The sequence below is a fragment of the Myotis lucifugus genome, unplaced genomic scaffold (assembly GCF_000147115.1).
Source record: "Myotis lucifugus unplaced genomic scaffold, Myoluc2.0 scaffold_191, whole genome shotgun sequence".
Taxonomy (NCBI): domain Eukaryota; kingdom Metazoa; phylum Chordata; class Mammalia; order Chiroptera; family Vespertilionidae; genus Myotis; species Myotis lucifugus.
The window spans coordinates 1715753-1742345 of record NW_005871239.1 but is presented as its reverse complement, the minus strand read 5'-3'; the positions used below and the strand labels follow the sequence as shown (position 1 = coordinate 1742345).

General features: G+C 37.8%; 1 protein-coding gene across 18 annotated transcripts in view; it reads right to left on the bottom strand.

The window, feature by feature from the left end:
- DDHD1 (DDHD domain containing 1) overlaps positions 1 to 26593 on the bottom strand; it is a 56315-nt gene that overhangs the window by 11270 nt on the left and 18452 nt on the right. For 17 of the 18 annotated variants that reach the window (XM_023760735.1, XM_023760744.1, XM_023760748.1 and 14 more), the window contains 6 exons: positions 23039 to 23145; positions 18162 to 18268; positions 11057 to 11319; positions 9156 to 9231; positions 2260 to 2409; positions 200 to 452 (listed from right to left, as the gene is read on the bottom strand). In XM_023760735.1, the coding sequence (XP_023616503.1) occupies positions 200 to 452; positions 2260 to 2409; positions 9156 to 9231; positions 11057 to 11319; positions 18162 to 18268; positions 23039 to 23145 (956 nt within the window). The remainder of the gene's footprint in view (positions 1 to 199; positions 453 to 2259; positions 2410 to 9155; positions 9232 to 11056; positions 11320 to 18161; positions 18269 to 23038; positions 23146 to 26593) is intronic. The other variant, XM_023760742.1, reaches the window with a different exon arrangement.

Genomic DNA, 26593 nt, shown 5'->3' with positions numbered 1-26593 from the left:
AAGTATAGGATTGGATCTAATTAGAGAAGTTCAAGGTTTTTGGCCCTCAAATATGAACAGCGAGAGGGCAGTTATTTCTAAACACATGGATTAACTGTTGATTGGTTTGTAATACATAGAATAATTCCAAACACCCCAAATTTAATGCCTGAATAAAAAGTATTTATATTCATTGATAGGAATACTGAAGTGAAATTACCTAAGATGCTTGCTTTGCCTATATTTGTTATAGATTCTCCATAGTGTCGGCGAGGCAAGACAGGTGAGGTCACAGGGCTTGGTATTGTGGAAATGCCTTCATTCTCAGCAATGGAGGTAGATTCTTTGCATGGGTGGAGAAAGCAGGGCTTCATATGCTCATATGGTAAAGGATTGGAAGTATTATACCAGTGAATCTGGACAGGTGAAATGTTGCTGTAGTGTTTCAGTATTAACGGTTCTAACCTATAAGCCTTGATTAAAAAAAAAAAAACCACAACATTAAGGCTCAGATTTTAGTAAACTCTATTTATTCTTATTCTATTGCATGCTCAGCAGACCTTAGGGAATTTTAAAAAACCTGATGTTTCTAACATGTATTTCCCATTTGTTCACTCTTAATAATATGTAGTTGGTCTAATATTTCCTTAATGATGGGACTATAAAAAAACAGAGTTAGTCTAGGATAATAGTTCCCAGAGAAAAAAATTCATTTTTACTATGCCCTGACATCATCTAACAGATTAATTTTAGTCTCACAAACAAAGCAGAAGCAGTCATGAGTAAACTGGAACACAGTAAATAAGGGCAATTATTACTAACTTAGAAGCTCTGAGTAAACCCCACTTTCAAATACATTAACATAGTAACACACAAATTAGATCCCAATAGAAGACTATTTGTCTCCTGTGAAGTGGAGGCGATACAGCAGAAATGGCAATGGATTTGGTGTCAGTATTCCCCGAGTTCATATTCTAGCCTGTCACAGGTCTCAGTCTCAGTTTCCTGAGCTGTAGAAAGGCGATAACACTTTCTACCTCACAAGGATGTTGGAAATAGATAATGGTTGTACAAACTGCCTAGCACAGTTATGATATAAACACTAAAAAAGCATTACTTAAAAAAAATCACAAAAAACTATAAAATGAATAAAAATAATTTATATTAACGAAATGAGTTTGGAACCCTCCTTTATAATGGAACAAACTTTAACATTATACAAAGAACACTGAAAGCTCAGAGTTCACCTATGAACTCAAGTTCACTTTCAAGTTATAAAAATAATGAGTAAAATGAATGTATATTAATGAAATACGGAACATCTAGCTAGATGTTTCCATATATATTAGTTAATCCTAACCCATAAAGTAAACATTATCATCTACATCATATAGATAAGAAACAGTCTCCGAAGTGACTTGGGCCAAGACTGTGCAGTCTGTATTTAAGCCTTATATTAGATTCCAGTTCAGTTAAATTTATTTCTTAAAGATAGCAGTTTTGATTCTTTAACATATGGGCAATTTTCTAAAATTCTAGTGTTTAGTCAGTGTTTTATTTATTTGGTATTAGCTAACAATCTTTTAAAAGACTTTACACAATTATATAAATCTATTTTTCAGAATGCTACTTAAAATAGTTTGTTTTAATTTTAGGTATATCTAGCCTAGTCCCCCAAAAGATTTAAGAAATCATTATTTTTTCATCTGAAAATGATGCATCAAACTGTTTACCTGGATGCAAGACCCTTGGACTGTTTGTATTAAACAAATTATTTACAACAGAACATGTAAAAATCCAAAATTTTATAATCCCACCAGGCTAAACCAAACTCTTCCACCTTTTCATGTTTTAATACATAATATTTAAATATTTTCACTTCTAAGAGGATCTACCACATACATTTCATATTGTAGCATATTTTAGAGAAAAATAGTTAAAGTGGGATTCTCAAAATTTATGATTGCTAGGTTATTGGCCTTACAACTGGTTATGGTTTGAAAGTACAGAAGATTCTCATCCCTTGTATTAGTTATCAAGATAATATTTTTACATTATACTCTTATACTATAAGTACAACATAAACAGGTCATCTCTAAGGTATTTTACTTCCTGAGTCCCACATCATCCAAAACACAAATGTTTTAAAAATATGAACCTATGCAAATACAAAAGATAAATGAACTCTTTCTCATTAATTCAGTACCTAGCAAGATTTCTTACAGATTCTTTTAGGAACAATATAATATTGAGAGAAAAATGTCTATATGTGCAACTCACCACTGGATCTGTTGGGTGAAAAATATTTAGTAACCGGTTACAAATCTCTCTGGGCAAAATATGGTCTTGACTTCCAGTGTTCCCTGGGCGAATGCCACGCAATGCCAAAAATACTGCTAGTGGGGATCCCATGCAGAAGAAATTCTCAACCTGAAATATTAAAGCCATTGACAATTTTAAAAATGGTGTAGTGTTTTTCAACAGAATTTGAGCACAATAAAACAAGTGGTAAAATACAAATAAAATTATCTCCAAATATGTCTTTTTCTATGAGGTTTGTCTAGATGGCATCTGCATTATTTGTTAACTATATGCTAATCATTAGTTATCTTATACAATCTTCCTAGTAACAACTTCAAATATATCTTTCAATATAATAGAAAATGAAGAATGAGAATGATGAGAAGATAATTCCGTTGTGTTTCTACACACTAATCAAAGATTTATTCAACTACTATTTTGTGTGAAGTAATATACTTGGTTCTATGGAGGATATAAAGACAAATATGGCAATGAGAGAAAAAGGAGACATCTGTATACTTTCAACAATAAAGATAATTTTTTAAGAAGATGAATAAGGCAGAGCTTCTGCACTCAGAGTTTATAATCTTATGTGAATGGCAGAATAAAATATATGCATAAGTTGGGGAAAGTATGCTATAAGACAGCAATTTGCAACCTTTTTCATCTCATGGCACACACAAACTAATTACTAAAATTCTGTGGTACACCAAAAATTAATTATATTTTTTTGCGGATCTGACAAAAAAAGGTATAATTTTGATTCATTCATACTGGACAGCTATTTTTCTGTGGGCTGTTGAGATTTTTTAATTTGGCATTCTAAAGGAAAAGAGGTCAGTGCCTCTGACTAAACAGTTGGGTATTACATGTTTTAAAAATTCTTATGGCACACCGGTTGGAAATTGCTGCTTTATTAAAAGAACAAAGAAAGGAATAATTAATTCCAACTCCGAGGGCTTTACAAAGGAGGAAGCATTTGCATGGGCCAAAAAGATGAAAAGCATTTTCACAATTGGGGTTGGATCACTGGAGATTAAAAAAAGGATGTTCCAAACTGATGGTACCACATGAATTAAAGCAGAGGCAGGAAAGAACCTGGTTTAATTTAAAGAACAGAAATAGTCTGATATGGTTGAAAAATTGGGTGTGGGGAAAATGTAACTTGGAGTGAGAGAATATTATAAAACCTTGGCTGTTTGACTAAGAAAGTTGGACTTAATTTATTTTATAGATAGTGAAGGAGAATAGGATTTGATTCATGTTTTAGGACAGTGGTTCTCAACCTTCCTAATGCCGCAACCCTTTAATACAGTTCCTCATGTTGTGGTGACCCCCAATTTCACTGTTACAAATTGAACATAATTAAAGCATAGTGATTAATCACAAAAACACTGTGTAATTATATATGTGTTTTCCGATGGTCTTAGGTGATCCCTGTGAAAGGGTCGTTCAACCCCCAAAGGGGTCGTGATCCACAGGTTGAGAACCGCTGTTTTAGGTTAAATTAAAAAATTGAGAGGCTGGTGACTTGGAGACAAGGTAGGAAATTATTGAAAGAGTTTAGGCAAAAGATAATCTGAACCCAGGTAGGACTAGCTGTCCTGTGAGGGGCCAGGATGGAGTCAGCATGAATGGGTGGAGACATAAAAAGTTTTGAGATATCTGTAACATCTCTAACAGGTAGATGAAAATTTAGGACAAGAGATATAGTCCTGTACATGTCACCATCCAAGTCTATGCGTTGCCATTATAGAAGTGATGTGTAAAACCAAAAGAATGGGAAAGATTGCTTAGGAAGCCCTAACTGGTTTGGCTCGGGGGATAGTGCGTTGGCCTGCAGACTGAAGGGTCCCAGGTTCGATTCCGGTCAAGGACACATGCCTGGGTTGCAGGCTCGATCCCCAGTAGGGGGCATGCAGAAGGCAGCCTATCCATGATTCTCTCTCATCATTGATATTTCTATCTCCCTCTCCCTTCCTCTCTGAAATAAAAAAATATTTTTTAAAAAAGAAGATTGCTTAATTGCTTAGGAAGAGCACAGAGTAAAATGGCTTTAGATAGAACTATGAGGAATGTTTTCATTTGATTAGCAGGCAAAGGAGGAAAAAACTACAAAGAGAAAAGTGAAAGGAGAAAAAGAACCAGGAAAATGGTATCATGGAAGACAAGGGAGTATAGGGCTTCAAGAAAAATAGGGTGGTCAACTGCATTGGATTACATATAGAACGAAACACCTTTTCCTCCTAAATCCACCCTACCTCTCTCAGATGTTTCATATTTTGATGAGTGAGACATCCCAAATTTATCCTTCCCTCTAATCCCAAACATTGAAGAAGTCATTCCAACAGATTCTAACATTTTACCTTATTTCCTCTCATCTGGACTAGACTGTAACAGTGTCCCTTCAATTTTATACTATCTTTAATCCCTTCCCACAAAGCCTCTGGAGTGATTCTTCTTTTCTCCAGATGGAAAAAATGTATATGAATAAATATATATTTTGAAATGAAACCTTTATGTTAAAGGAAATTTGAGAAAGTTTGTGTTTTTATTTGTTTCTAAGGAATTGAAGGCTGAAGAAAATTAACTTGTGTTAAGAAAAAATACATAATAAAAAGCATTTAAAATCAGAGTGACACAGATAAAAGCATCAATTTCTGAAAAAAATCAAGGTCATCTATATCCTATCTAATAAAAGAGAAACATGCAAATTGACCATACCCCCGAACGCTTCCCATTGGCTAATCAGCAGGATATGCAAATTAACTGCCAACCAAGATGGCGGCCGGCAGCCAGGCAGCTGAAGTGAACAGGAGGCTTGCTTGCTCCAGTGATGGAGGAAGCCAAGGTTCCCCGCCTGCCGCCGCCCAGCTCTGAGCTCCAGATGCAACAATGTTGCAATTATAGAAGGTAAACAAGCTCCAGAAACCTGCTTTCAGCCGGCAGCAGGCTCAGAGCTTAGAGCGGCAACAGAGTTTCAATTATAGAAGCTAAACAAAGCCCAGATATCTGCTTTCAGCAGCCGAGGCCTCAAGCTGGAGCCGGCCTCAGAGCTAAAGCTGGCTCTCAGCTCCAGTGACAGCCATAGAAAGTAAATAAATCCCAGAATAAAAAAAAAAGAAGAAAAAAAGGAGAGGCTGGGAGCTTCAGTCACCCGCCAGCCTGAAAACAGCCCTCAGCCCCTCATCCAGACTGGCCAGGCACCCCAGTGGGGACCCCCACCCTAAAGGGGGTGCGGGCAGCCTAAAAACAGCCATCAGCCCATCATCCAGGCTGGCCAGGCACCCAAGCGGGACCCCCACCCTGATCCGGGACATCCTTCAGGGCAAACCAGCTGGCCCCCACCCGTGCACCAGGCCTCTATCCTATACTACAGGCAGGGCGGGACAGCACGAGCTGCCATCTGGGCCCCATGTGCAGCCCTGGGCAGCGGGGCATAAGCCCCGCCCCCAGCCGGGACCTCCATGCTGCCTAAGCCCCGCACTGCTAAGCCCCGCCCCCAGCCGGGACCCTATGACTATTGGAGAGCAGGAAAGTGCCACTGGGCCCTGGGTTGCTGTGGTGATCTGGCCATCGGTAAGTAGAAAAGTGCAGCCTGTAGGCAGCCCCCAGCTGTGCCTGATCCGGGAGGAGGAAAGCCTGGCTTGAGGGCAGCCCCAAGCTGGGCCTGATCCAGGAGCAGGAAAGCCCGGCCTGTGGACAGCCCCCAGCTAGGCCTGCTCCCCGGTTGCCATGGAGACCTGGAAGCGGGAAAGCCCGGCCTGTGGGCAGCCCCCAGCTGGGCCTGCTCCCCCGTCACCATGGTGATCCTGGAGCAGGAAAGCCCGGCTTGCAAGCAGCACCCCTATCCTGGCCATAGCTCAAGGGAGAGTACAACATGCAGTGGAGGCTGGGAGCCTGAGAGATCAACACAGAGGGGCTCCTGCTCCAAGCCTCCATGGTGTGGTTGGGGCAGGCCCCCAGCAGACACACACACACACACACACACACACACACACACACAGAGCGCCTGCTCTGAGCCTCCAATGTGGCTGGGGGCAGACCCCCAGTGGACACACACACACACACACACACACACACACACACAAGGGACGCCTGCTCCGAGCCTCTGCTGCCAGACTGTGGCCATAAGTAGGACATCCACTGAGGGCTCCCGGAATGTGAGAGGGGCAGGCTGGGCTGAGGGAACCCCCACCCTCCAGTGCACGAATTTCATGCACTGGGCCTCTAGTACGTATATAAAAGGATAAGTGTCCGTCCATCTGACTGGTAGCTATGAGGTGCACTGACCACCAGGGGGCAGGTGCTCAATGCAGGAGCTGCCATGATGCACACTGGCCATTTAAAAATAAATGGCACCATGGACTTGGCGCCGACAAACCAACACTTTGCTTCCACCAAGTGGAACACAGGAACCAACCCGGAGCGACACCCCACCAAATAGCAGCAAATGCTGCCAAGACCCCATGGCGCAAAATGCGATCCACAGCCCAGCCCAGCCTGGAAATGGTCGCTGTGGGCACCAGGTAATGACGTCACATAGCAATGCCTGGCTTCCTCTCCCTAGCGACTAGCATCCTTGGAGTTTCTTCAGCCCAGGAACCCAACTTGCTTTATAGCCAGGTGCAAACATTTTACAGTTTAATCAAATGTTTGTGAAGCATTTTCCCATGCCTCATCTCATTTGATCCTCACAGAAGTCCTGGATTAGGTAGATAGGAGATTCAGTAGAATCCTATTTTCTTTTCATTAGCAAGACATGAATAGCGATATTAAAATATTTCTTCTAATTAATTTCTTTTCAATGTGCACGAATCTGTGCACAAGGACAGTTTCTTCTATAAAGAAAGAAAAAATAAAGCATGCCTGGGTTGTGGGCTCGATTTCCCAGTAGGGGGCGTGCATGAGGCAACCGATAAATGATTCTCTCATCATTGATGTTTCTATTCCTCTCTCCCTCCCTCTCTCTGAAACCAATAAAAATATATTGAATTTTTTTTTAAAGAGTAGAGCTAGAAGAGAAAGCTATGTAAATCCTTTCTATTTGATATACACAGATACACACATGCATACTATAGCGAAATGCTTTATGCATTGGTCAGACACATCACAAATGTTTGTAAAATGGTTCAATCCATGAAATAAATAACTTTTCTTTCTTTGTTTATGATTGGTCAGCAGTTTGACAAATAAAGGAATATTCTCAGAGAAGACTAATGACTGCTTTAGTGATATCTATATCCATCAAAGAATTTTAAAGATGAAAAAGGGCTTTAGACATTTAGTCTATCGTCCTTGCCCAGAGATGACTAACCAGATGAATTCAGAGATGTTTAATGATTTGGCTAATGTTACATTACTAGTTAGTGGCAAAGCCTCATGATCATAATCAAAGTTTCCCACTCTCCAGACCAAAGTTTGTCAATATGTTTTTCTTCTATGAAGTTCAGTGGTCACCCATAACAGATCTAACACCTGTATTCTGAAAGTAAATCTATCTGCTAATTAATAGGCACAGAAATTAGAACTTTGGAGTCCTAAATATTAATTTGCCAATTCATCAGATATTCCTTTTTAAACTTCAAATTTATTTACTTTTCCTCTATGAGTAATTAAATAGCAATTAAAAATCCATATTATTAGACTACATATGACTTTATATTAAGATACACAATTATAGTACATAATTTCTAGTAATGTAAAACTATTTTTTTTAATCCTCAGTTTACATGCAATATCATTTTGTATTAGATTCAGGTATACAGCATAGTGGTTAGATAATCATATACTTTACAAAGCATTCCCCCAAATTCTTACTATTTAAAAAAATTCTGCATCTTTCCATTACTTAACCTGTATGTTAAGTTCCTATGATTTGCTTTTTTTAAAAAATATATTTTTATTGATTTTTTCTAGAGAGGAAGGGATAGGGATAGAGAGTTAGAAACATCGATGAGAGAGAAACATCGATCAGCTGCCTCCTGCACACCCCCTACTGGGGATGTGCCTGCAACCAAGGTATATGCCCTTGACCGGAATCGAACCTGGGACCCTTCAGTCCACAGGCCGACGCTCTATCCACTGAGCCAAACCAGTTAGGGCTGTGATTTGCTTTTGACAGCTCCATTTTGGTGCTCAAACCCCCTAAAAAGCTTCCCATTGTACATATCAAATATAAGTTCTTTATTTCTAGCTCTTCCACAGCCCCCTTGCCTTGAGTCCTGTCCATGACAGCCCAACTGGTTTGCTCAACCTGCTCCAAAACTAACCACGTGTGTCATCTTGTGCTTTGGTTACATACTTTTCATTGCTTGAAATGCCAGCTTTCCATCCCTAGAATCATCCACTTATTTTTCTTACCACCCACAAATAGCTGGTCACTAAGGCTTTTAATTCTAAATACTAAACATTTCCCAGATCTGCCTCTTATTTTCCCACTACTTGAGATTACTTCATTTTTCTTGGAGTTACTAACGTTATATCCCTCCATATCTTTATGTTCTTTCTTTTACACAGAATAGCATTTTCCTTTCCTCCACTTGGCAACATTCCAGTTTATTGATAACAAGTATAAGTGTCATTTCCTTGTAATCCTTTATAGCCAAAATTAAAACCCTCTTTTCATACATACATCATTCTGCATACTGCCAATAACACTGTGTTACATATCCTAAGGGCTGGGGAACTGTCTTGTCCATTCTTTTCTTTGTAGAATTCAGAAACTAGCAATGTCCAACATATAACATGTGTTTAATAAATATTAATTTGAAAGAACAATAATTTAGATTTCACTGAATCATAATGTCATGTGGCAAATGCTGTTTGGAAAAATTGTGAGACAGATAATGAAAATCTCATCAGTCTTTTCTTACCTTAAATTTCAAGGCAGGTATTTGTGTCATTGATGATGCTTTCAATCCATTTAGCCTTTCTTCTATTTCTCTCAGCCTAGGAAGCAGTATAAAATTATTTACACATTTGTATTTATGGTTTCATAAATATTAAATGCTCACTAGTTCACTAAAGTATAAAGAATTAAAGACCTATTATTTAATCCCTCAAAATCAATCCCTATTGACAGTATTTAATAAATGCACCTGCTGTAGTACAGAAAGTCTATAAAAGTTTATAAAATAATTAGTAAAAGTATTCCTACTCTTTATAATACCTGCTGTTAGTATTTTTTGGTGGATCCTCTAGTAAAATGTGAGGCAAATAAAAGCATACTTATAGCGTGGCTGGTGTGGCTCAGTGGTTGAGCTTCATCTCATGAACCAAGAGGTCCCTATTGGATTTCAAGTTAGGGCACATGCCTGGGTTTTGGGCTTGATCCCCAGGAGGTGGTGTGCAAGAGGCAGTCGATTGATGTTTCTATCTCTCTCTTTCCCTTCCTCTCTCTCTCAAAAAAACAAGCAAACAAAAACCAATAAAAACAGCATATATACATACATACATATATATACATATATATATGTATACCTTAAAAAATCACACTAAATGTTCATACCATATACATTGTTCTTTCTTTTTTCTATACTTAATGAATCTTAGAGATCTTTTCATTTCATTACTTCCTGATCTACTTTAATCTTTTTAACAGCTGTGTAATTGTCTATTACATGAACGAACCATAGTTTTTTTAAAAAAATATATTTTATTGATTTTTTACAGAGAGGAAGGGAGAGAGATAGAGAGTTAGAAACATCGATGAGAGAGAAACATCGATCAGCTGCCTCCTGCACACCCCCTGGGGATGTGCACACAACCCAGGTACATGCCCTTGACCGGAATCGAACCTGGGACCTTTCAGTCCGCAGGCCGACGCTCTATCCATTGAGCCAAACTGGTTTCGGCCGAACCATAGTTTTTTCAACCCTTCTTTGCTAGTGAACATTTGAGTTATTTCAATTTTTCCCATTAAATGTTCCATATCTACTTACATTTAATAAACAATAGAACTAAGTTTTAAAAAAAGGGTGCAATTCATTTTATAAGCTGTTAATTTTTTTTTCTTACTGGATTTTATATCTAAAATGCTGTTCTGAGGCTTTTCAACATGAAATTTTCTTTCAAAACTATAAATTATTTTGCCACGGTAAACTTTATGTATCTATTCTGGTGCTAAGATTATATAGAACCCTTAAACTTCCATAAGCTTGAAACAAACCCAAGGCTTCCTGAGTAAAAATTGGGTATTATATAAATTGGTGATTTTTATATAATGCTAACTACCAAAATGAGTGATTTTTCACTGTTTTATTAAAATTAATTGGATAGTTATTAAAAGGACAAAGAAAGAGCATGTAACTACCGATGAAGAGAGGGGTATAGCAAACTAAACGATAGTATCCAGAAAGGCCACAAGTGATCAGATAATTATAAAATCTGTCAAAAACAGATTTACCAAGGAAAAAAAAGGCTTGAAAATTATTTCTAAGATTAAGATAGGTAAGGGCACATTCTTTAAGATTAGTAAAACTGACAAAGGATTCTACATACTGACTCAGCTTGAAATAAGTTTTAGATTTCACTCCTAAGAAATTGTGAAGGACAGGCAGAAAGAAAAAGAGGCAGATGACAAAACCATTTATTTTATGCTACAGGAAAATGCATATAATTAGCATGAAAACAGTCTCTCCTTGATTAGCCATGTTATCTAGTAATTTTTGTACCCTGAACAATGTAGTTTTTCTTTATCATGAAAATCTTAAAGTTTTCTCCTAAGAAGTCCAGCAATTCCATGAAGAGATTTTAAATACTAGAGTATTTTTACCGTCGTTTTGTTATGTAGAGTTCATCAAGAAGGTGTCGTTCTTCATAGCTCATCCATTCTTCATCAGGCAACTCGTCTTCCTTCTCCATCAACTGTTCATAGAATCGAACTGGATTCCAGCCAGTCATTATGTCATAAGTGATTACACATCCCAGTGAATGTGACACTATTGAGACTTTACCCCCTTTTTCTTCAAAGTCTGGATTCCGAGAACAGAAAAGGGAATATAATCGATTCAGCTCTTGCTGAAGGCCTTTAACTAGCTGTTTGAAATAAGAGAACATTATCATATTAGAGTAATCACAGATACTCTGAACTCTATTTCTAAACATACATTACTGGCCAAATACACCTAGGTTATTAAAATTAACACAGATGCCTTAAAACATTGCAGGAAATGAAGATATGTATTATTATAATCTATATCATCACTAAAGAATAAAGGCAGATATTACACAGATTCATTCATAATCCTTAAGCATGCTATATGAGCCAGCAGTTCTGTACATTAAGCAAAAAAGGTTCACGAAGATTCCAGTAAGATTTTCAAAGAGCCCCTAGAAATTTCTCCTTCACTGCAAATTCCATGCAATTCTAAATTTTTGTACCTTGTAATTTTTAGGCCTTAATTGAGTTTACAATAACAGGTATACGAATGTAGTATATATATTATTACACTGTGCATTTAGATAAGAATGATGGAATAAAATGTCATTGTATGATTAAAGAAAAGCTAACATCGATCTACTTGATATTTCAAAATTCCCAAAAGTTGGTAATAAAGATACGAGTAAACAGTTGTTTTACATGGCTGGAAAGCAGAGCTTTTTAAGGTTTAGGGGTTCATAATGTGGGAAGTATTTTAGTCATTTTTCTTTGTAAAACTGTTTTCTTTGAAATTTAGCTTTAACAAACATTGCTGAAATATGCCAGGAAGTCAGAAGAAAAAGTTTTTTTTTATTACTCAAATCCATACTGGGTCCTGACCTGTGTTTGAAGGCAGTTCTCTACTCTTCATTATCATTGCTGGGTACTATAATTAATGGTAAATTTCCTGCTTGATATTTAATTTTTCATTTCAGTACTTATACCAGCTGTTACTCCAACATACAAATATTAGTTATGTGTGACTTCCATTTTCAAATATGACTCCATCATATTTTACTGAACATTCTCTACCTGCTCACAAACTGAAAATCATCTGAGCATTCATGCATAGCAGGATTAGCAGTGACATGAATGAAGTCATGGTGTTCTCTTTGTTGACATCTCAGAACTCTACAAGCAACAATGAGGGTTTGGTTAAAGCTACTGAAACCATGTATTGGGTCTGATGAAATATATTCAGCTAATGAAGGAAGAGAAGGATAAGATGAGCTGGTAGCATGTGGAAGGATGATAAGCTACCCTTTCTCTAAGGAGAAATGCAAACATTTTACTTTAATTGTACATTTTAATTTTTTTTTTTAGGAAAAGCAAAACAATTCCATGCTTTAATCAACGGTTCTCCAACTTTCAATGTGTGGCAGAATCACTTAGAAGGTTTGTTAAATACAGATTACTAGGCTCCATCCCAGAATTACTGCTTTAGTGGCAAATGCATATAAAAGCCTTCCAAGACATGGGCTGTCAGTAATTCTAGTCTAAACAGTTTCAGGAGTAGGTAGTGTGATATTAAAGTATATGCTCTGTTCAAAGTGAGCTATAATGTAATGTTTTAGTTCTGATAATATAATGGTTTGGCTTTGATAAGAACATCAACAAACTCAACGTTTTTATCATTTTCCTGATTTATAATCTAAAGGTGTAGAAAAAGTGAATGTTTAGATAAAAATTAATTCCTTTAAAAGCAACATTTGTTAATAGTTTTTACTTTTGAAGGCCTTGTTTTAAGACACCATGTAAACCTAGAAACACTAAAAGATATACTTAAGTACTCTGGCAAAAGGTACTTAATCTGTTTTTTTTAAAATACCAACTTCTCAAAATGCTTTAATAAATCATCCACTTAGCAGCAAAAGGAGAAATCCACCTCCCTGTTGCATCTAAAGAGTCTACTCTGATTAGGTTTTTCTAATTAGGTTTCCTTTTTCCTATCTGATCCAATTATATTCTCCAACCTTAGGATCCCTTTGTGACCAAGTATATTCATTTGGGACATCTGGACCAAGATTAATGATATATCCTATAATCTTAATTTTATTAGCTCTACAATATTATCTAATTAAGTCAACTAACCTTTTACAAAGTAGGCATTAGATGGCCTTTCAAAAGCTTAAGAGTTTTTAAATCTCATAACCATTGCCCCAAAGTTAAAATGTATGAGGAAAATCAATCCAAAAGGAAAAATCCCAGCATTTTTAAGAGAAAATCCAAACACATAAAACATGGCTGACGACTATAATTAATCCTTTGTCCTCCCTGCTTCAGGAAATTTTAATGAGAAAAAAATTATTTAGACAGTTTTAGTTATATATATCAATTAAATTTCTTTTTAAAATAAAACTATGTTTCTTAATTACAATAGAATTCAATTAAACAATTTTCCAATAACAATGACAAGATACTGCCATAACTATTTTTTTTGTAATTCTTCATTTTTAATGCTATTGAAAAGAGAGTTCAGTTGTGTGCAAGAAGTATGGTTGTCTCTGATTTTTCACATTACTTTATTTAAGGCTGAAGTAAGGGCCGATGGCTCTCTAATGTTATTTTGGAAGTCTGATATTAGTTCTGTTTTAGAAACTGGTCCTCAGAAAGTGTAACCTGCAAAGTACTGATTTATACACTACACTTTTTCTCTAACCATTTTTTTTAGTGATTATTTGCACAGTCATGAGTTAGAATGCTCCCATGAGCACCTCAGAATCTGGAGTGAAGAGGAACCTTGGAGATGAGCTAATTTAAACTGTGATGAAGGGAGGAGTCCCTTCAGTAGCATCCCTGATAAGCTGTTCAGCATCCACCCCAATAACTATCTCTACTCTACAGTGGTCACTTCTATTTAAAAACATTTTTTCTGTTTTATTGAGATATAGTTGACATATAACATTATATAAATTTAAGGCATACAACATGATTTGAGATATGTATATATTGTTAAATGATCAACACAATAAAGTTTAGTTAAAACCCATCACTTTCACATTATATGCAATTTCTGTTTACCTTGTGATACTTTTATTTTTTAAAGGCAGCTTTAGTTATTACAAAGTCCTTCATTAGTAAACAAGTGTGTTCCTTTCCATATTTTCTTTCTTTCTTTTCTTTTTTTTTTGGTTAATACTCAGTTGAGAATATATTTTCCATTAATAAAGTAGAGAAGGGAGGGAGGGAGAGAAACATTGATGTGAGACACACACATTGATTAGCTGCCTCTCACACTTGCCCCTACCAGGGCCAGGGATCAAATCTGCAACCCAGGTACATGTCCTTAAACAGGAGTTGAACCCAAGACCCTTGGGTGTGCAGGCTGATGCTCTAACCATTAAGCAATACCGTCTAGAGCCTTTCGGTATTTTCTATAATCTGATACTAACTGCACTTATTTCTAGAGTTAAAAAACACAAGTCTAGCCCTGGCTGATTGCTCAGCTGTTAGAGCATCGGTCCACGGACTAAAGGGTTCAATTCCAAGTCAAGGGCATGTACCTCAGTTTGCAGGTTCGATCCCTGGTCCTGGTCAAGATGCATGCAGGAGGCAATCAGTTGATGTTTCTTTCTCACATCCATGTTTCTCTCTCTCTCTCTTAAGATCAATAGAAAAAATATCCTCGGGTGAAGATTAAAAAAAGGTCCATTCCTTTTTTTAAAAAAAATGGTAGCCCTTGAAATACATATACACACTTAATCACAAGATGAAAATCTAAGGACAAAAAATTGTACTGGAAACTATATACAGGGTGGTGAAAAGTAGGTTTATAGTTGTGAGTACGTGAAGCACATAGTTTGTTCTTACATCGTTATTTATTACTAGAGGCCTGGTGCACAGGTTTGTGCACTGGTAGGGTCCCTTGGCCTGGCCTGTGCCCTTTCACAATCCCAGACCCCTTGGGAGATGTCGGATAGCTGGTTTCAGCCTAATCCCTGCAGACCTCATCCAGACAGGAGAGAGCCCAATCCCCACAGGCCCAATCCTGTGCATTGAGCGTCTGTCTCCTGGTGGTCAATGCCTCATAGCGACTGGTCAGCCGGTCGTTAGGTTGCTTAGGCTTTCATATATATAGATTGTGTTATTTTCCTATGAACAACTGTAAACCTACTTTTGCCTCACCTTGTATATCTTTAATCCTCATGGCAACCATTATCTGGTACATATTTTATGTCCATTTTATAAGTGAGGAAGCTAAGAACGTGAGAAATGGGATCTATGGTCACATAGCTAGTTAAGTGGCAGGTTTTGAATCTGTATCTATTTGATTCCAAAGGCTGAGAGGAAGGGGAAAAAGGTTTTCATATGCCTACCAATTAACCTAACAAGGTTCATTCACTAGCCTAGGCAGGAATGAATCCTAGAGAACTGCTGGCTGTTATTTATCACAACTTCCTTAAGGAAATGTAAGCTGTTGAGGAATAGTTTATTCTAAAATACTGCCTAACACCAACCTTGTACTAAGTGGACTTTGATTTGCAGAATGAGTTTTCCTTTTTAAAATTACAAACAATTTTTGCCCACTTCTCACTAAGTTTTTCTGGTTTTCTTTCGCTTTTCACACTGCCTTACAATATTTCCCAAACTTCTCTGATGCTATCACCTGGGGAACTGTTCAAAACACAAACCAAATATACAGACTCTTCCTCAGATCCACTGACTCCAATCAATCGCCAGGGAAGGGACCTGGGAAACTTTTAGTCATTTTCTTAACTTTTTATTCAAAAATAATTTCAAATTTATAAGATGTTGCAAAATAAAAATAGTACAATGATCATCCATATACCTTTCACCCAATATTCACCTATTATTAGCATTTTTAGCCTATTTTATCACTTGTTCTGTTTATGTAACACACACACACGCACACAGGCACACGGACACAAGGACACACACACATGCACACCTTTTAAAAAAATACATCTGAGCATATATTATAGATGTCATGGTCCTTTACCCCTAAAACTCCAGTGTATATTTCCTAAGACTAGGAATATTGCAGTTATCAACTTCATAAATTGACTTTGATAAAATATTTCATCTAATCAAATATCAACATTTAAATTTTGTCAGTTGATTGAACAAATCCTTTGTAGCATTTTACCCTAACCGGTGCAGAATACAGTGCAGGATGGGATGTATTTAGCTATCAGGTCTCTTTGGCCTCCTTGAGTCTGGAACATTTTCCACAGCCATTCTTTGTCTTTTATAATAGTGACATTTGGAAAGAACACAATCCCATCCTACTTTTTAATGAGAACATCCTCCTTTTGTGTATGCCTGGTGCTTCCTCAGGACTGATATACTGCATAAATGATACTGTGTCCTGAGTGTCCCTCAGTGACACCCTATTAAAGGTGTCCCCTGGTTTCCCCACTCTATACCTTTTCTCATTTTTTAATTCATAAGCAGTCTATGAGAATACACAGTAAGACCATGCAAACATCCTGTTCTCATCAAAACTTGCCCTCAAGTTAGCATCCATGGATGATTCTTGCCCAGACCACTCTTATTTGATCCTACCATGATAGTTGTAAATTGAGGATTTTACAACTCCAGCATTCCCTCCACATTTAATAGTAAGCCTGTGGCATTCTACTGTAAGCAAAGGACCTCCCTTACCCCGTTTGTTTATCTATTTGTAATTGATATTAACTTACAAATTTCTCAATGATTTACAATTCCCTTATTATATTATCCTTATTATAATTCTATATTAAAAGTACTATTAATTCCTTACAATAAGTAATAATTACTTTATTTTGTGCTCAAGTTGTTCCAGATATGGCCAGGGGGGGTCTGATTTTTTTTAAAAAAATATAGTTTTATTGATTTCAGAGAGGAAGGGAGAGGGGGAGAGAGATAGAAACATCAATGATGAGAATCAGTGATCGGCTGCCTCCTGTACACTCCCTGCTGGGGATCGAGCCCACAACCTTGGCATGTGTCTTTTACTGAAATCCAATCCAGGACCCTTCAGCCCATAGGCCAATGCTCTATCCACTGAGCCAAACCAGCCAGGGCAGGATCTGCTTTTTAAAATTTGACTCCTGACCTTGTGACCTGCCCCATCATTCTTCTGAATATTTTCCTACTTTTTGTCATAACAAGTTGTTTTTAGCTTTGACCTATACCTATCCTGTCCCAGCCCTAGAACCAGCCATTTTTTCCAAGTAACTCTAGTTCTTCTTGGTGGGGAATTCTAGGGGCAAAGATGTGAGTACTAGGTGTGCTCATTAGATTGGAATGTCAGCTCCTTGGCCCTTTCAGTGAACAGAAGTAGGAAATATATGCAGGTATAAACAATATACACTTAAATATATAGATAATATCTATACACACCCACTTATTTTCAAATCATAAATTCACATTAATATTCCAAATTCCAAGGTTTCCCCATGGGGTTCTTTTATGTCTGCATTTTTATCTTTATTTTTTAATAGCCCCAAACCAGCTAGGGCCCAAGTAATTCATCTTATTAGGGATATTCAGGAAACATTGCTAAAGAATGCTAATGAATCTCAGTCACAAGTTCTGAGCGCTTTTCCATGAAATTCAACTGAATAAAAAACTAATTTAAAACACTGGGTGTTCTCTTTCCATTTCCCTCTTCCTATTAAATATCTTTTATTTAATTCCATTCTGAGGATAATTATCTTTAAAGATTATAAGAGCAAAATAGAAGTGACCACTTTCTTAGTCATTAGCCAATGGCCAGAGGTTTGAGTCTGACGCTTTTCTCTTTCTAGCTTCTGTTGCTATTAATGTCAACTTAAAAAACAAAAACAACACTTATTATTACTTTTGGGGACACATCTCAGTACGTTTTAGTCTGAACATTCAGGATACCTTCTTAGGAGTACTACCAATGATACGTGTGTGTGTGTGTGTGTGTGTGTGTGTGTGTGTGTGTTTGTAAATAAGGTAATCATTATAAGGTAATCATTATACTTACTTCATCTCTATAAAGTGGGCTAGTATAATACATTATGTCCATTGCACTGCTGTTCAACATATCCCTTAAACCTCGTACTTTATCAGGAGTAATGGAATCAACAGTGTCTACAAACAAACAAACAAAAAACAAACAAACTTACAGAAGATATCTGTCTTAGGGGAAAAATAAATTGTGAAAAAATTACATTCCCTGATATCACAGCTCTTTAAGTTAACATTTCAATATGCAAGACTAATTTTGGATCTAATGATCTTTTCCTTGCAAAATATAGCAAGAAAAAAAGACAAAAAGGGGAAGAGAAAGAACATTAAAGGATGAAGGCCATTGTCAAATCTACGAAGCCTGACCATTTTCTGTACTGGCGTTTGCATGATATTCAGGGGTCCCAGAGCAAAACCAGGCCATCTCTATTCCTGAAACAGGTGTTAAGGGACACAATCTCACTCTTTCTGTACCTCATTTTCTGTTTCCTTTCTTTTCTTTTTTTGGACTATGCACCTTGGGCCTGGCAATATCCATGTGGAATGCCTAGAGGCACTGGTGGCAAACCAGCAACAAATTAAAAAGTTTCTTTACACTTTACACTTATCGATTTTTAGTAAAATAAAGATCCTATGAGGAAGAGCTGTCAAATTAAAAATATGCACAAAGGCAAATCCGCAATGGGCAACTGCAGTAAACAAGATAAAGTTGGTGTAAGTAAGGAAAAAAAACCTGTCACATAAACTGTATTGCAAATATGTGCAGCCTCTGAGTTACAGCTAATTTATGGAAATTCTACCATGGGAAGACTGTTCTATTAAACGCTTAATAAGATGATTAGAGATGCAGAAAAATTTGCCTTTCTTATAGAAATACAAAGAAGTTCTATGCTCCTAATAACACTGTTTTATGTTTCCTGGTGCACACGTGTAAGATTTTCCTTAGGGTATATATATCTAGGAGTGAAAATGTTGTGTCATAGGGCACATACACATTCGACTTTACAAGATAATGTCAAACTGTCTTCCAAAGTGATTGTACCAATTTACATTCCCAACAACAGTGAATGAAAATCCTCACTGCTACACATCCTCATTGATGCACAGCCTCACCTTAAATTTTTGCTAAACTGATGGGTGTCAATGATATTTTACTGTGGTTTTAATTTGCACTTCCTTTATTACTACACTAGTGAAATACATATTATATATAATATATAAAATATTTTAAAATATTAACATATAAAACATATACATATTTTATATATATATAATCTCTTCAAGTGCTCTCTTTTTTTATTCTGGATATTAAAACTTTGGTGGCCATATCTGTTGCTCTTTTGCAAGCTCTTGTCTCAGTTTGTGGTTTGTCTGTCACTCTATGTCTACTGAGATAATTTTAATCAAGTTTACCCACGTTACTTTGTAGTTGTGTTTTCCTATCTTAAGAAGATACTTTCTTATATTTTTCTAATGTCCTGGCTTTCACATATTATATTTGATCCATTTGGAATGTGAGGTAGGGATTGTTTTTACTCCCCTCTCCCCTCAAAGAATAACCAGTTACCAAATACCATTTATGGAATAGGCCATCCTTTCACCAATGATCTATAATACCAGCTCAGTCATATATCAGGTTTGTTTTCTAAGTGCAGGTTTGTTTTCCAGAGTCTCTAGTCTAGTGCACTGGCCTATCCTTGTACCAACATGACTCCCCTCCTCCCCTCTTGTTCTGTATCTTGGCTATTTTGGAACCTTTGCTCTTCTATAATAATTTTAGAATCAGCTTGCCAAGTTTCAGGAAAAACTCTATTAGGATTTTGATTAGAAGTGCATAAAATCTAGAAATCAATTTCGGAAAATTAACAACTCTAAGATACTGAGTCATGAAATCTAAGAAAATTATCTTTATATTTATTTAACTTGTATTTAATATCTTGTAACAGTTTTTTTCATTTTTAATATCAATGTACATATTTTATTAGATTTATTTCTAGGAACTTAAAAATGATGTTTGCTATAGGTAAATACCTTTTATCATTATTTAAAAATGTATAAACAGTAAAAACAACTCTTAGGTTTTTGGTGTTGTTTATGTTGTTAATCCTCACCCAAGGATATTTTTCCATTGACTCCTTTTTTAGAGAGAGTGGAAGGGAGGGGGAGAAACAGAGAATGAAAAACATTGATGTAAGAGAGACACATTGATTGGTTGCCTCTTGCATGGATCAAGCCTGCAACAGAGGTACACGCCCTTGCCTGGAATTGAACCTGGGTCCCTTCAGTCTGCTGGACCCTAACCAAACTGGCTATGGCAAATAACTCTTAGTTTTAATGCATATATGGTTTTACATAACTATCACCATGATCAGGACACAGAACTGTTTCATCACCTTAAAAAACTCCCACATGCTGCCCTTTTTAATTCAAACCCTAGCCTTCCTGTAACCCTGGCATCCACTGATCTGTTCTCTGTCTCTATAGTTTTGCCTTTTCCAGTATGCCACATATGTGGAGCATAAGTATGCAACCTTTGAGATTGGTTTCTGTGAGACTGTGTATAATAACAAACATATATTTATAGTTTTTGTCTCCGGTTTCTGGCTCAAGATTCCTAAAATCCTTGCAATTTCCTGAGTGATAGGGGTGACAGGTATGTCTTTTATTATTCATAATAAGCCTCTTTCAATTATACTTAAGCTTATGCTAATGAGGTGACTCTTGGAAGATGGGTAGGTTGCCAGAGGAACCAACCATGTAGTTAGACAGGGTTGAAGTTTCTGTCCCATCCCCTGACCTCTGGGAAGGGGAAAGGCTGGAGATTGAGTTAATCATCAACAGCCAATTAGTTAATCACTTATGTCTACATAATGGAAGTTCCATAAAACCCCTAAACAACAGGGACTGGATAACTTCCACATAGGTGAACATATATATACAGTATATATAAATATATATATATGTATGTATGTATTTTGTTAATCCTTACCCGAGGATTTTTTCCCATTGATTTTTAGAGAGAGTGGAAGGAAGGGGGGGGGGGGGGGGAGAGAGAGAGAGAGAGAGAGAGAGAGAGAGAGACAGAGACATTGATGTGAGAGAAATACATTGATTGGTTGCCTCCTACACATTCCCCTACCAGGGGTGGAAATGGAGCCTGCAACTGATGTATGTTCCCTTGACCAGAATCAAAGCCAGGACCCTTCAGTCTGCAGGCCAATGCTCTATCCACTGAACCAAACTGACTAGGGCCATCTATATTCTCTGTAATATCCTTTAGACCAGTAAATATAAGTAAATGTTTCCTGAATTTTTTAAAGTAGATCTAGTAAATTAAACCTCAGGATGGGGTCATAGGACCCCCCAAATTATAGCAGGCATCAATCTGGGACTTGTGATTGGCATCTGAAGTGAGGGGAGTCTTGTGGAATTGTGCCTTTAATCTGTCTGCGCTATATCTGGGTAGTGTCAGAACTGAGTTAAATTGTTGGACACCCAGTTGGTGTGCACCAAGAATTAGATAATTGGTGGTAGGGGGATAATCCCCCCCCACACACACCTTTATTTGGTGTCAGAAATATTGAGAATGGAGAGTGGTGTTTTTCCTTTAGCTTCTTTTACTCAGAATAATGGCACCTTCAAGATTCTATCCTAATAATTTAAATCTAACAAAAAATTACAAACTCTTGAGGATTTTATTAAACATGAATTCATCTATGTTGTCTACATTCCTGACTAGCCCAAGAAACTTATCTGAATGAGTGGGAAAAGCACAAAAGATAGTATTTTTATACTACAATTTTTATATATGAGCTATTGCTGCTATGAAGTCTTCTTTGATCACTAGCATTTTTGTTTTACCGTTATTGCAACTTTTGATGCCATTTTGGTCTATTAGGTATAACTGACATTCCTGCCTATGAGACAGAATCTGACTTGAAAATCATCCAGGGAGGCAGTTTAGCAATGTGAATGAATAAGGGCTCTGGTATCAAGCAAAGCTAGACTCTGCTTATTATTCTTTGGTAAATTCACCTTTTACTGAGTTTCAGTTTCCTTAAGAGTAAAATAGAGAAAATAATGTAGTATTTCACATATTTATGAGAAAATTGAGATACTCCATGAAAAATGAATTGCAAAGTGCCAGGCACAGCAAAGGCTCCACAAATGGCAGCTGCTATTGTATCTAGTACAATTCTCTCATTTTCCAGGTTATGTAAATAACCTAAACATTCTATTTTAATGGTTTTCATACTGAAAGAATACATTTTGTTTAAAATATGCATATTTTGGCTAACAATTCTTCAAGGAAGGAAATAAACATGATTTACTTAAATATTACCAGCCCAGGGAATGTAAGAAAAACAACAAAAGAAAACAAAAAACCTGATATTTTACCTTCCAAATATAGGGAAGGAAAATTATTAAGAAGAGAATGTAAGCTAATAAAGAATTGTACCCTAGCTGATTTGGCTCAGTGGATAGAGTGTCGGCCCCATGGACTGAAGGGTCCTGGGTTCGATTCCAGTCAAGGGCACATGCCCAGGTGGCGGGCTTGATCCCCAGTAGGGGGCATTAAGGAGGCAGCCGATCAATGATTCTTTCTCATCTTTGATGTTTCTATCACTGCCTTCCTCTCTGAAATCATTAATAAAAAAAAGAATTGTGACAATATGTTTTAAGAGTATTGACAAGTTAGGTGGCTCCATTGTATAATGGATAGTGCACTGGACTTCTAACTACGTGCCTGACTCGGGCCTGGGATGGACCTGCAAGCCAGGTAAATGCCCTTGACCAGGAATCGAACTTTGACCCTTTGGTGTGTGGGCCAGTGCTCTATCACTGAGCCATCCTGAACAGGGCCAAATCATGTAACTTTTCAACATAATGTACCTCCATCAAGAGTAAGTTTTGACCGCCACTCAACAGGCAGAAATTCAACATGTGTTGCATGGTTGGAAAAATGTCTTTCTTCTATTTTTCTAGCAGCCTCTCTCATCCTAAAAAAAAAACAAAATAAAAACAAAACAAAACTTTATCAGAGTAACTTCACAAATGTAATTATATGGTATAAAATGTTTTTAATTATAACACACTTGCTTATAACCACAACCAATTCTGTTTTAATTACCCTATACTATACAATAGTTCATTTCAAAGCATATTCTGTCCATGCCAAATGTTCCTTCATATTTGGTCCTGTCCAAACTGTCCATGCGTAAGACAATGCTGCTGGCCTTAAACAGCCCATAGCACTTATTTGTGCTTTTGGTTTACAGGATTAACACATAAAAGATATACCAGGTTTTATTAATTCAACTAGAGGCCTGGTGCAAAATTTTGTGCACCAGTGGGGTCCCTCGGCCTGGCCTGGGGGTTTGGGCTGAAACCGGCTCTCCGACATCGCCCCAGGGGTCCCAGATTGTGAGAGGGCACAGGCCAGGCCAAGGGACCCCACTGGTGCACGGGGCCGGGGAGGGACGTAGGAGATTGGCCAGCCAGGGAGGGGCCGCGGGAGGGCTCCAGGGCATGTCCGGCCTGTCTCACTCAGTCCTGATCAGCTGGACCCCGCAGCAAGCTCACCTACCAGTTGGAACATCTTCTCCCTGGTGGTCAGTGCATGTCATAGCAACTGGTTGACCGGTCAACTGTCTGCCCCCTGGTGGTCAGCGCACGTCATAGCAAGTGGTTGAGCGGCCTTAGCATATCATTAGCATATTACGCTTTGACTGGCTGAACAGCCACCCAGATGACTGGACACTTAGCATATTAGGCTTTTATTATATAGGATAATAGCATGTGGCTATATGCCAACAATACCTCTCCTTGCCTAGGTAGCCTAGATGGGTTGGCATGGACCAAAAGTCTCTATGGGCGCTTTGGACAGGAGCAAATATCAAGAACCTTTGGGTGTGGACCAAATGTCTGCTAATCTTGTGGATAGCACCATCACAATCAAGATACAGAATAAATCTTTCGCCCCCTTCCCCATCTACTGGTAAGTGCTTGGTCCTTTGGAAGCACTAAGGCCTAGTTGGGGTGAGGCCCTCACTTCATCTGGGGACCAGCACCGCTCCTGGCTGTGCTCACCCAGCACTTGCTCGCTCCATGGCCTGGTCTGAGCTCGCCTGCATGTGAAGTGCCAGTAATGGAGGATAAGATCAGTGCCCTCATTAAAACAGCTGGTGTAAATGTTGACCCTTTCTGGCCAGGTTTGTTTGCAAAGGCTCTGACTAATGTCAACACTGGGAACCTCCTTTGCAGCAAGGGCTGGTGGACCTGCCCCAGCAGTAGTGCTGCACCAGGAGGTCCTACCCCCTCCACCACTGCTGCCCCACTGAAGAGAAGAAAGTGGAAGCAAAGAAAGAAGAATCTGAGGAGTCTGACATGGGCTTTGGTCTTTTTGACTAAACAAACCTCTTTTGTAACACATTCAATAAAAAGCTGAACTCTGGTGGTCAGTGTGCATCATAGTGATCAGTTCTGCCATTTGGTTAATTTGCATATTACCCTTTTATTATATAGGATGGTGCCATAAATATATTTTGAAAAATTTTTTTTAAATGTTTTTATTGATTTTAGAGAGGAAGGGGGGGGGGAAGAGAGAGAGATAGAGAGAAACATCAATGATTGCCTCCTGCAGACCAGGGACTGAATACACAATCTGAGCATGTGCCCTGACTGGGGACTCTAACCAGTGACTTTTTGGTGCAAGGGACGATGTTCACCCAACCAAGCCACACTGGCCAGGGCTGCTATGAATATTCTTTAACAAGTTTTTGTGTAGATGTTTTCAATTCACTTGGGTATAAACCTAAGAGTGGAATTGTGATGCTAACTCTACATTTAACTTTTGAGAAAGTGTCAAACCATTTTTGAAAGCAGCAGTACTATTTTATAATCCCATCAGTAACATGAAGGTTTTAATTTTTCACAATCCTACTAACACCTATTATTTTCTTTTTGATGAGTCATCCTAGTGAGTATGAAGTGGTATATCTCTTTGTGATCTTGAACTACATCTCCTTATTGACTAATGATATTGAGCATCTTTTTAGTGTGTTTATGAGCCATTTGTATAATTATTTGGACAAATGTTTATTCAAATCTTTTTTTTAAAAATATATTTTATTGATTTTTACAGAGAGGAAGGGAGAGGGATAGAGAATCAGAAACACCAATGAGAGAGAAACATTGATCAGCTGCCTCCTGCACACCCCCCACTGGGGATGTGCCGGCAACCAAGGTACATGCCCTTGACTGGAATCGAACCAAGGACCCTTCAGTCCGCAGGCCAACGCTCTATCCACTGAGCCAAACCGGTTAGGGCTATTCAAATCTTTTACCTATTTAAAAAATTGGGCCGTTTCTTTTACTGTTGAATTGTGAGAGTTCTTCAAATATCCTAGATGCTAGAGACCCTTATCAGATAATTTGCAAATATTTTCTCCCATTTTGTGGGTGGTCTTCATTTTTTTAATAGTGTCTGTTAAAGAACAAAAGTTTTAAATTTTGACAAATCCAATTTATGTATTTTTTTCTTTTATGGCTTCTGGTTTTGATGTCATGTACCATTTGTTAAAAGGCCATTCTTTTCTCATTAAATCATTTTGGCACTCTTGTAAAAAATCAATGGAACTCTCAATTCTACTCCATTGTTCTATCTTTATATCAGCCAGAACCACAATGTCTTGATTACTATAGCTTTGTAGCAAGTTACAAAATTGGGAAGTATAAGTTCTCCATCTTTGTTCTTTCTCAAGATAGTGTGGGCTGTTCTGGGTCCCTTGCCTTTCTATGTGGATTTCAGAATCAGCTTGTCAATTTGTGGAAAAAAGACTGGTGGGATATGGATGACATTGTAGGTCAATTTGAGAAGTACTACCATCTTAACAACACTAAATCTCTAAGGTACAATCATGGGTTGCCATTTGCATTTATTTAGGTCTTTTTTAATTTCTTTCAATGACATATTATAGTTTTCAGTGCAAATCTTCCTTCTTTTGTATAATTATTCCTAAGTAATTTATTCTTGTTGATGCTATTGTAAGTGGAAATGCTTTCTTAATTTAATTTTCAGGTTGTTCATTGCTAGTATATAAATACAATTGATTTTTGTATGTTGATCTTGTATCCTGTAACTTTGCTGAGTTCATTTATGAGCCTTTATAATTGTACTAGAGGCCCGGTGCACAAAAATTTGTGCACTGGGGGGGGGGGGGGGGGCCCTCAGCCCGGGCTTGGCCCTCTCCCAGTCTGGGAACCCCTAAGAAAAAAAGACCTGCTGGGTTAAGCCTGCTCCTGGGTGGGAGAAGGGAGGGCCCATCCCTAAGTGCAGCCCCTGGGCGGGCTTAAAACAAGGCTTAATTGGGAGTTGGGGCGCCGCCCCCTGTTATGGACAGAAGAAGGGGGAACAAGAGGGTGCAATGGCACCCCTAATCACGCTCA